At 43.9% G+C, this 10,558-nt stretch overlaps 1 protein-coding gene and 1 long non-coding RNA gene across 6 annotated transcripts; one reads left to right on the top strand and one right to left on the bottom strand.

Moving 5' to 3' along the window:
- Nucleotides 1–267: 267 nt before the first annotated feature.
- On the bottom strand, nucleotides 268–2,205 carry LOC308127134. Its single transcript, XR_013936484.1, has 4 exons — nucleotides 1,596–2,205; nucleotides 1,367–1,460; nucleotides 1,037–1,124; nucleotides 268–964 (listed from the first exon to the last, which is right to left on the bottom strand). It is a non-coding gene; the product is annotated as an uncharacterized lncRNA (long non-coding RNA).
- ints13 (integrator complex subunit 13) lies at nucleotides 2,175–9,531 on the top strand. 5 transcript variants are annotated; one of them, XM_080491939.1, is made up of 18 exons: nucleotides 2,175–2,604; nucleotides 3,268–3,519; nucleotides 3,639–3,713; nucleotides 3,812–4,014; nucleotides 4,387–4,467; nucleotides 4,604–4,694; nucleotides 4,799–4,927; nucleotides 5,305–5,328; nucleotides 6,400–6,484; nucleotides 6,588–6,680; nucleotides 6,936–7,025; nucleotides 7,193–7,371; nucleotides 7,439–7,603; nucleotides 7,706–7,860; nucleotides 8,040–8,270; nucleotides 8,359–8,489; nucleotides 8,663–8,798; nucleotides 8,882–9,531. In XM_080491939.1, exons 2-18 carry the CDS (start codon nucleotides 3,295–3,297, stop codon nucleotides 8,916–8,918), a joined length of 2,130 nt encoding a protein of 709 aa, XP_080348065.1. In that variant the 5' UTR covers nucleotides 2,175–2,604; nucleotides 3,268–3,294; the 3' UTR covers nucleotides 8,919–9,531. The 5 variants fall into 5 exon arrangements, with proteins under 5 accessions (XP_080348065.1, XP_080348067.1, XP_080348066.1 ...); XM_080491940.1 differs by having other exon boundaries at nucleotides 2,183–2,604; nucleotides 6,588–6,674; XM_080491941.1 differs by lacking the exon at nucleotides 5,305–5,328.
- Nucleotides 9,532–10,558: the final 1,027 nt, after the last annotated feature.

Here is a 10,558-nt window from a genome sequence, read left to right on the forward strand (position 1 = left end):
CAAGGAGTGTTGTTTTTAAACACAATAGCTTTAATCAAAGGCTCTGCTGTCCAGAGTCGATCGAGTCCAGACTTTTGTTGGGTTTTGGGAGGGGGAACGGGGGGGATGGGGTGTTGAATTTGATTGTGGATGGGGTTAAGAATAATGCTAAAAGCTTGCTATTGTGTTCTCTGTATGGAATAACCACAAGTGAATAAAGTCGTTTTTAAGACCTCTCCAAACGAGGAGTGGCTCAACGTGTTCATTGATGACCCAGAGATGGAAGTACACCGTCAGTATGTCCTTTAATATACTTTGACAAAACTGGTACATGCTGCGTTTATGGGGTTTTGTTTTCAAGATAAACTGTTATTTATAACGATACAACGGTGCACATGATGAAGACAAATTTGTGCAAAAAACAAAAAAAAACACCAGGTAAAAGTATAATTTCTCTGGAAACATTCAGCACAAACAATAATAGACTTTATTATTTGAAGAAGTTTTGCCTGAAGTATTTGTAAGTAATCATCTCGTCGCTTCAACCTTGCTCTCTCTAGCTCCACCATTGGGTCCTGTCAATCGCCTTTCTCTCTCTCACAATCATCGCCTCTTCTCTCTCCATCATAATCTTCTCTCTCTCCATCATTGCCCTCTCTCTCTCCATCATTGCCCTCTCTCTCTCCAACATTGCCCTCTCTCTCTCCATTATGGCCGCCTCTCTCTCCAGCAGAGCTCGCTCTTGTCCCAGCCCCCTATTTTTCATCGCCGCCGCCGCCACATTTCCCTCCTCATCTCCACCAAGTGAAACCGCGATGTCAGGCCCTTCAGCGACTAAAGAGGGGGCACAGTCGTGCTGACTGGTGGAGACATTGAGGACGGGGGCGCTGCCTTCCAGACGGCCTTCCATGGCATCGTCCATCAGCAAGAAATAAGGCCAACTGTCAGGAAACACTGGCACCCCCTCTGGAGGATATTTTAGGTCCTAAAGAAACAGATTGAGAGGAAAATTTAGCAAATCCTTTATAATCAGAAATTGGGAAGGGGTGGGGTATACCTTGTATTTCCTCTTCATGTATTCCCATTTATCTTGAGCTTGATGATGACTCATCTTATCCTGCAAGCCCATGTGTTTGAGAATGGCCCTGGGAAAAATAATACAGATCTCAAAACTGCAACGAGATTCTCAGAAAAAGAAATGAATGACTCCTGGGTCAAATGTAAAATTTGTGTTTGAGGTAAAGCAGCAGCACAAGAGGGCAGACAGATTATTATGAAATAAGTGGAATAATAAACCAACGGTTTCAGTGAGGAGAGGGATAACAGTGTGATATTGATGTGTGAAGCAGGTTCCCCACCATGTGAGAGCTTTAACACTTAAACATACCTCCATGCCCTCATGGAAGTTTCTCTCTTTCCAGAAAAGAAGTAACTGTTTGCCACCCTCAGCTTCACAAAGTATTGAGTTTGTCTTGGGCTCACTAAAAATGAGAGGAAATAACAGATGGATTTATTGTAATTAATTTAAGAAATAAAAAGATACTCAACAAATAGTAGCTTCGACACCAGAAGATCACTATAAGTGAGTAATGCAGACTTTTTATGAATGCGCTTACTTTTGTATGAGGACGCATCATCTTCAGAGGTATTGATAGAAGCATGATCTTGTTCCTCCATTTTTCTTAGTTTCGCCTACTTCTATTCTTCTCTTCAGCTTTTCCTCATGTTTGATTTCGGGAAAAATGAAAGCTAAGTAAAGCACATCAGTATGTCCCGCCCCTTCTCGACTCTGATTGGCTGATCAGCGTATACTCGTCGGATGCTGGCTCATCCGCGATCATCGACATTTCATTCATATATATATATATATTCTTCCAGGAATCTAAAGTTGTGATTTATGTTGTAATAGTAAACCCTATTACCCTATTACAACATAAATCACCACTTCCTGATATAGAATATTGAAAATGGAATATCGGGAAACAATGGAAACGATGGAATATCAGAGTGACTTTTTTTTGAAGAATAAATAAATATTTTGCGAGAGCACATACGTTTAACAAAACGTATGTCATCGTTTCTTGCTCAATGTGAACAGATAACTTTTCCCTTTTAATTAAAATAATGTTAAGGTCATCTGACAGTATGAGGAACCTTTGTTAGCCCCTGCTCATCATTCAAGGGGAAGGAAAAGAGCGAAGGAACATTTCCGCCAATAACAAACCTGCTAGCCTGCACCTAGCAATGTTTTATTGTGTCTGTTTGACATTTTTACCTGTCTACACGTCAACTGTTGGTGTAGTTTGGCAGTGAATCACATTGAAGACATTTATATAGTCGATACACAGACGCCATGATGGAGAAAATTACCCATCGGTTAGTTTAAAGGTGAACCAGCAGATAGATGATTCGGCCTCCGGTTAGCTCGCAGGCTAACGGGCTAACATGCTCCTTTAGCAGGTTTCCAAGTCAAAGGTGATTATCATGTCCTGAGACTCTTCAGGCAGCCGGAGAGCGACTTTACACACCTAATCGCGACTCTGAAGGAGGAGTAGCCTCAGTTTTTCACACGCTTTGAGCTCTTTTCCTGCTCCGGGAAACCCTGCAAGTTTCTTTTTTCCCCAGGTGAGTTTAAATGTACACTGATCAACAGTTAAAATGGTTTGTGACCTCACAAAAGCCATTTTTACAGTTATGTCTGTTTTATTGAGATGGGATTATGGATAACTATGGCTATGTAACAGTTGTTGCCTTTAAAAAAAAATGTTTATATATATATTTTATTATTTTTAAATTACAAAAATACAGTAGTATATTCTAGTGGGATTGGTTTGTCCTCTTATCACAACATTAGGGACATCCGCTCCTGAACATAAACATAATATCTGTCAATGTCAGCCATCTAATGCTATAAACGGGATCATTATCTAAATCAGAACCTGAGCAGATTAAAAAATAAAAGGCGAATTATACAAGATTTAAGTGAGTCTGAATATGGAATTTCGAGATGGATTCCTCTTAATTTTTAAAGGACTAATGTACAACTGAAGTTTTAGTGTTGTCAAGATCAAGACCTTGAAATAGTGGTCCCGAGTTGTACAACACTAGTTATGAAGCACAGAAAGCTGCTTTGTCGATGTCATTGTAAGAGACAGAAAACAGTCCCTCAGGTTTATGTTGATATGGATGATATCATGTCCCATCATGCAGGTAATTATTAAAGCTGCAACAGACAGATGTCAGACAAATGAAAAAAATAATCTCTGTGCTATTCTTTCACTCAAACAGATCGGCGCACTGTGTAGACTTGAAAAAATGAAGATGTTCTCAGTGGCACATAAGACGGTGTTCGTGGTGGACCACTGTCCCTACATGGCGGAGTCCAGCCGTCAGCAGGTGGAGTGCGACGTGCTGACAAAGAGCCGAGCACAAGGGGTCATCCCTTTGGCCCCTGTGTCCAAGTCCCTGTGGACCTGCGCTGTGGAGTGCTCCATGGAGTACTGTCGGATCCTCTATGACGTTTATCCAAGAGACAAACTGGTTGGTTTCTGATATTTACATTTAAAGAGCCGTGACCCAAACAGTGGGTCAGAGTTTATTAGTATAGAAGCTGTTTTATGAAAATACTTTTAAAATCTTGTCGCTGCTTTATTCTACAGGTTAATTACATTGTGAGTGATTCTGAATTCCACATACTGAATAGCTGGAGGCGGGAAGCTCAGACCACTCTTGAGGTAATAATATTGAGTAATTCAGTTTTGGGGACTTGCATCAAACAAAAACAAAACGTTTAGGTAGAAATCACTTTTTCTCATTCTTCCTCTCGCTGCAGCTCATGTCGGCCCTGGCGGCTGTAGGCCCTCCAAACCCTCGAGAGGACCCGGAGTGCTGCAGCATCTTGCACGGCCTGGTTGCTGCTGTGGAGTCGCTGTGCAAGATCACAGAGCTGCAGCACGAGAGGCGCACCGCCATGATGGACACGGCTGAGAGGGTGTCCAACAGAGGCCGTATTATCTGTCTTACCAATGCCAAAAGGTAAACAGAGTTTAGGTTGCAAATTTCAAATAGACAGTAGAAGCTCATATATTTTATTTCACTCATTTGTTTGTGTAGGAATTGTAAATCCGACTACAGTTTTTACATTATCAATCAGCCAAACACAAAATAGCCTCATTTTGTTCCTTTTTTTAGTCTCATAAATTTAACAAATCGTCATTTTTGAGGACAAGAAACCTCTGTAACTCCAGTCTGGAGGATAAGTAAGACACAAATTACATTCCAACTTAAGTAACTGTGTGTGGAGATTACGTGACGAGTCCTTGAAGGAAAGACTGAAAAAGCACCGGGTGTATATGTGCGTCGACAGGACGTCATTCATCCCAGCTCTCTTTGCATTTTCTTGTGCAGTGATACTCATGTGCGGATGTTGGAGGATTGCATTCAGGAAACCATTATGGAGCAGAACAAGCTGGCGGCGGGTTCAGACAGGTCGGTATAAGACGATAAGACAGTCAGTAATAATATATTCCAACACTCTCAAGGTCGTCTCACCTTCAACTAAACTCTAATATGGTTTTGAGTCACATTAACTTCATCCATATTTCATCACTGTGTTTCCTTTCAGGCTGATGGCCATCCAGCAGTGCGACTTGGTCCTCATTCACATCTACCCACAGGGGGAGGACACGCTGGTGTCCGATCGGCCCAAGAAAGACGTGAGTGTGAAGTTCAGACCGCACCAGTCGGCCTCGCGTCACTGCAGCCGTTCCTCACGTCACTGCAGCCGTTCCTCACGTCCCTCCTTCTCTGGCCGTCACAGATTTCTCCTTTGCTCACCAGCGAGGTTCACAGCGTCCGGGCTGGGAGGCACCTCGCCACCAAACTCAACATTTTGGTCCAGCAGCACTTTGACTTGGCCTCCACCACCATAACAAACATCCCCATGAAGGTAAAGATCTCCTTTTTATTTATTTATTTTTTCCTGATTTGTCTGGTATTGAGCGCCATCACACCGAAATGTTAACCTATTAAACATGTCTGTTATGAGGTTGTTGCTACGAGTATTAAAATCATGTCAGAGTTCATCCATCCACTCATTCTTTTGACCATTTGCTTATTTTCATGTTTCTAGCCCTCCTTTGATTTTTCTCCTCACACTTTTCATTCTGCTTTGCTCAGCCGTTCAGTGTGAGCTCGTCCTCCTCTGCAATAACTTCAGAATCTCTCCAGTCTCACTTTTCTTTTCTTTTTCTTTTTCTTTCATTTGCATGCTGATATGACTGTGAACCTGCTGCTGGTTTCATGCTGTATTTTCTGTTTTGCTAGCCCACATTAAATGTTTGCGAACAGGTTAGTACTCTGATCACACACACATCAAAATGAGGAAGGGGCAGAGTTTTACACCATGTAGCATACATACAAATAGACCTAGTCGATGAAGAGTTTAGTTTGATGTTCCAGTGGATCCACAGGATTTGCTGATGAGGCTCACATAAAGAACAGGCAACTCTGGTTTCATGTAGATAAGAAAGCTAAAATCTCACAAAGCAGGATCTGGAATTGCCGTAAATTTTTTTGGGAAAACAGTTTTTTTATTTTTTATTTAAAGCATTATGTTCACATCAAATAACCAATTTTAATGTCACGTGACCTGCTCTTATGTCCAAACGTCTGCGACCAGAGTTGCCTTTTTGGAGCTGTTCAATCTTGTCAGGTTGTTTCAAACTCCTCCCCGTCTCCGTCCCTCCACGTTGACATCCCCCCCCCCCCCCCCCCCCCCCCATGAAAAACACCTTCCATTTAGTGTCTCGCTGTGGTCCATTGTGCCGTCTTGACTACGAGCTTTAAAAACATAACCATCCCTTATATGTTTGAACCCGGTTCCACCTTTAGCTGCTCGTGTACCGCCCGCCACTCCCCAAAGTCTACAAGTAGGAAAATCTCAGTGACGCCCAGCGCTTGAGCTTCAGTGTTTCCTCTATCTTTATATTAGTGGAACCCCGTTCCATCTTCCAAAGGCTTTTTAAGTCTTTGTCTGTTTGACCGTGAATTTACCAGATTATGCAAGGTGGAGTTCTGTCCACACACACACACACTCATACACGTCTGTAAACTCAGGGGAAACACTGAGCCTGTGTTGATGAATCAGTTTTAACACAAAATTGTAAAAGACCAAATAGAAGTTCTATTTGCTGTATTCAGCCCCAGTTTCTAACTTGAGCAGAGGAAAACACGCTCGAGTTTCCCGAGCGAGCCGACAATCTTCCTTTTTCCTTTACGTCCATCCCCACTCACCCTCTGGAACATGAAATCAGCAGTGTCGTTGCGTGTCCGTGTCCGCGTGTCCGTGTGCGAGCGTGCACGTTTGGCGAGGCGACGTCACACCGACATGTGTTTGTTGTCGTTTGTGCGGACGAACAGGAGGAGCAGCACGCCAACACGTCGGCGAATTACGACGTCGAGCTCCTGCACCACCGAGACGCTCACCTGGAGTTCTTCAAAAGCGGTGAGTGCTCGTGTTGATGCGTGCAAACAGAGGCATTGAGGTTAAAAACCCGGGGGGGGTAAAAAAGAATACGTTCACAATCTGAAAATTCTTTGTCGCGCAGGAGACTTGCATATGGCCGGCAGCAGCACCCGAGAGAATGGACTGAAAGAGACGATCACGCTGAAGTGGTGCACTCCTCGAACCAACGGTATAGGTGGGCAATGTCGGCTCAACTTCTTACTTTCCATCATAATCATTCATTGTGAAAGCTTTGAGACTGTTGGCAACACATTCAGAAAATATTCTGGTGGTACATTAAAAGTGTTGCCTTTTATTGCTTGATGTGTTGTTTCTTAATCTTGTGAGTTTTGTGTTTAAGGATTTTGTTGTTCTCTAGGGAATTAGTTATTTTTTCCTTTTGTTAAATTGAAGTTTGTGTTTCTATTTGTTTTGTTTTTTTCTACCTCAGAGCTGCATTACTGCACAGGAGCTTATCGCATCTCCCCCACAGACGTAAACAGCCGTCCCTCCTCGTGTCTGACAAACTTTCTCCTCAATGGTGAGAATAAGACTCTTTGAAATCGTTTTCACGTCCATCACATTGGCTGGTTGGCGACGATGTGTTCCCTTTACTCATCTGAAGACATGAATGAATCAGAAATGGGATTCTCACAGTTTGAGCTCAGTGTTTCTGCAGACTTCTGATTGTTGCCGGTCGATTCACAGGTCGGTCTGTGCTGCTAGAGCAGCCAAGAAAGTTGGGTTCCAAGGTCATCAGCCACATGCTGAGCAGCCACGGAGGCGAGATCTTCCTGCACGTGCTCAACAGCAACCGCTCCACTTTAGAAGACCCGCCGTCCATCAGCGAGGGCTGCGGAGGCCGAGTGACCGACTACCGGATCACGGTACGTTCAGTTTCCCCCGGAAATGCGCAACGCGGTATCCAGATAGTGACCGATTATATTTTGTCAGGATTTTGGTGAATTCATGAAGGAAAACCGTCTGACTCCGGTGTCAGAGTCCTCCCATGATCCCTCGTTGAAGCTACCAATTGAGCGGGGCAAGGCCCAGCTGGAACGCCACACCAGATACTGGCCTATGATCATCTCACAGACCACCATCTTCAACATGCAGGCAGTAAGTCCCGCCCACAGATAGTACAGCTTCACTGCGTTTCTCTTTTTAACTGATGATAAGTGGACACAACAGAGCTTGATAATTCCTGGTTTCCTCCACTAGGTGGTGCCACTGGCCCTTCTGATAGTGAAAGAGACTCTGACTGACGAGGATGTTCTGACCTGCCAGAAGACTGTCTACAACCTGGTGGACATGGAGAGAAAAAACGATCCACTGCCAATTTCCACAGTGGGATCCAGAGGCAAAGGCCCCAAGAGGTAGTTCGTCAAACCTGGATTCATTTCAATTTGATTGATGTAAAGTTGTCAAAAATATGTGAAACAAGAACTTCCAGTTCCAATAATTGGCGGTTTCCCCATTTTTTTAATTTTTTTTACAGACGAGAGTTGTACTGCTAACACAAGCAATTATTTCTGTGTTCTGTTGTGATCCTCAGGGACGAACAGTACCGTATAATGTGGAACGAGCTGGAAACTCTGGTGAAAACTCACGCGGGAGCCACTGACCGACACCAGCGGGTTCTGGACTGCATCATCGCCTGCCGCAGCAAACCCCCCGAGGAGGAGGAAAGGAAGAAGAGGGGGAGAAAGAGGGAGGATAGGGAAGACAAGACGGAGAAAAATGGCAACAAGGAGACGGAAGACAAAAGTTGGCAGGATTCTGAAAAGTCAGTCGTTGGCAACAAAAGACGTTTCCTATCCTCTGTAATCAAAGAGCGATGATGTGGCCTCAACTGTATTTCTGTTGTTTTGCAGACTGAAGGGTTTGTTGGAGAAAGAAGAGCAAGAGTCGGAGGTGATCAAGGATTCCCCGGACTCGCCGGAGCCGCTCAACAAGAAGCCACGTCTGACCGTGGACGAGGTTCAGCCTCCAGAGAGGGCGAAAGGTACCAAGGCTCAGCATAAAAATAAAGAAGAAGAATGACAAACCTTTGCTCACAGATGAGTTGACGTTGAAGTTTTCATCATATTTAATCAGACACAAAATGAACAAACTACTTTTGTTACTTGTTGTGTTTTGGCTCAGCGTCTCTGATTCTCCGTCCGCGAATCTCTGTAGGTCCCGTCTCGCTCCTCACCATGTGGACCAACCGGATCACAGTCGCCAATTCCAGGAAGCACCAGGAGTTCGTCGGGAGAGCGAGCTCGGTGAACAACAAGTTCGAGTTGTACCAGCAGCTCAAAGAGGAGAACGGGTGAGCGCGTGGAACCCGGTGACTGTATGATCCAACACGCGGTCAAATTGTGCACCAGAATTTACACTTTTCTCTCCTTCCAGGATGGACGTTCACGAAAACGGAAAAGCCTCCAGATGATGTTTCCACAGATATCTTGCTTTTCTGAGGAGGAGATTTCTGGGCCACAGTAGGGCGGCGGGGGGGGGGCAGAGTTTGGTGTCGCCTTGGACATCGGACGCAAGAGACATTAAAGTCTAACAAGGGATTTATAAGTCGTTGTTTTTTTTACCTGAAATTTTGTAGATACTCTGGTCACATATTGTATAACACAATGGAAGCTGTCGGTACAGACCACTGCTGTTGACTTATGCACAAAACTATCATGAATGTGGATGTGATGAACCCTGGACTAAAACATTCTCCTGCTTCTGAAGTGTTTCGTGTAAGAATAATAAGACATAATCAAATAAATATTGCTATCAAGTACACACAAAATATGTAATCAGGAAATTGTAAAGTATTCCAAACTGTCTGATACCATGACGTCTCACTTTATAAGAAATTTTCCGATTGACTTCTGCTTTGTTTGTGCCAGAACATGTGTGTTACAATCTCCTGATTATATTGTAATTTATTTGATAATGACTTATTGTTCTGTATCATCACTGTGCCTCCATGTACTCGCCTTTAACAGTGTGATGACACATGTTTGTTTTTTTACTGACAGTAAAAGTTAGCTTATGAGTGGTACAATATCTGTGTTTTGGTGTCTTGATCGAAGAAAATACTGCTTAAAAAAAAGAAAAAGTATGTGATCAGCTGCCTGGTCGTGTAGCGATTGGCACTTTGGGTGTTATCCCAGGTTTGCACGTTTGCAGGGGTCGATGGTGCTGCGTCGAGGGTCAGAGGCAGCCAAGCGCACGGTTCCCATCTGCCCCGAGCCACCAGGAGGCGCTCCCGTAAAGCAAACATGGTCCACCTCCAGAGGGACACCATGCAGCTCTGAGTCGTCCAGAGCCAACCAGCTCCCCATGTCAACGACGGCCCCTCTGTCGGCTGCAGGTCCAGGGACAGAGCATCACCGTCCTCCTCATCCACAAAGGTTTTAGGTGGGATCGAGTAGCGGAAAAGAAAACCAACAGTGGCGACCGGGGCTGGAATAGACTGCAGTACTCCTGGGAGGGAGGTTCAGAGAACCTGAAGTGAAACATACTTTCATATAAAGTTAATGGATGAACAAGTGGAGTTGGTCTTGTACTTGAAAGGCTCCAAACAACCAAGCAAACTGAGAATTTCATGCAAAACATTTTCTTATTTTAACAGAAACATCACGACAAAGATCCCAGCTGAGATATTGGCGAGGCTGCCATGGAATCTCGACATGTCGTTGCCTAAAGCCACGTTGTCAGGGTGAGTTTGTAAAAACACCCATAATGCAACAGCTGAAAGAGAAGTTTACATTTCACTGTGTTTTTCACCAAAAGGTTTAATTAAAATTGACTATGTTGGAATTGTAGGAATTTTCATAAGTAATTGTTTTGCGTGTGCGTGTGTGTGTGTATGAAGATTGTCTTGACACTGAAATTGTGCTGTATGTGGCCCCCGAACTAAAACGTGTTTGACACTCCAGACTTAGAAAATCATTTAATAACCTTTTTGCCTCTTTCTTTTTTGCAGCGTGAGAACTTTCTGCTTCGTGCCTCTATCAAGGTCATAAAGTTGCATAAACAATCTGCACTCAATTGAGGTGGAGGCTGAAGAAAGACGGACTCCGCGCT

This window comes from Lipophrys pholis (genome assembly GCF_963383615.2).
Source record: "Lipophrys pholis genome assembly, chromosome: 22".
NCBI classification, from domain to species: Eukaryota; Metazoa; Chordata; class Actinopteri; order Blenniiformes; family Blenniidae; genus Lipophrys; species Lipophrys pholis.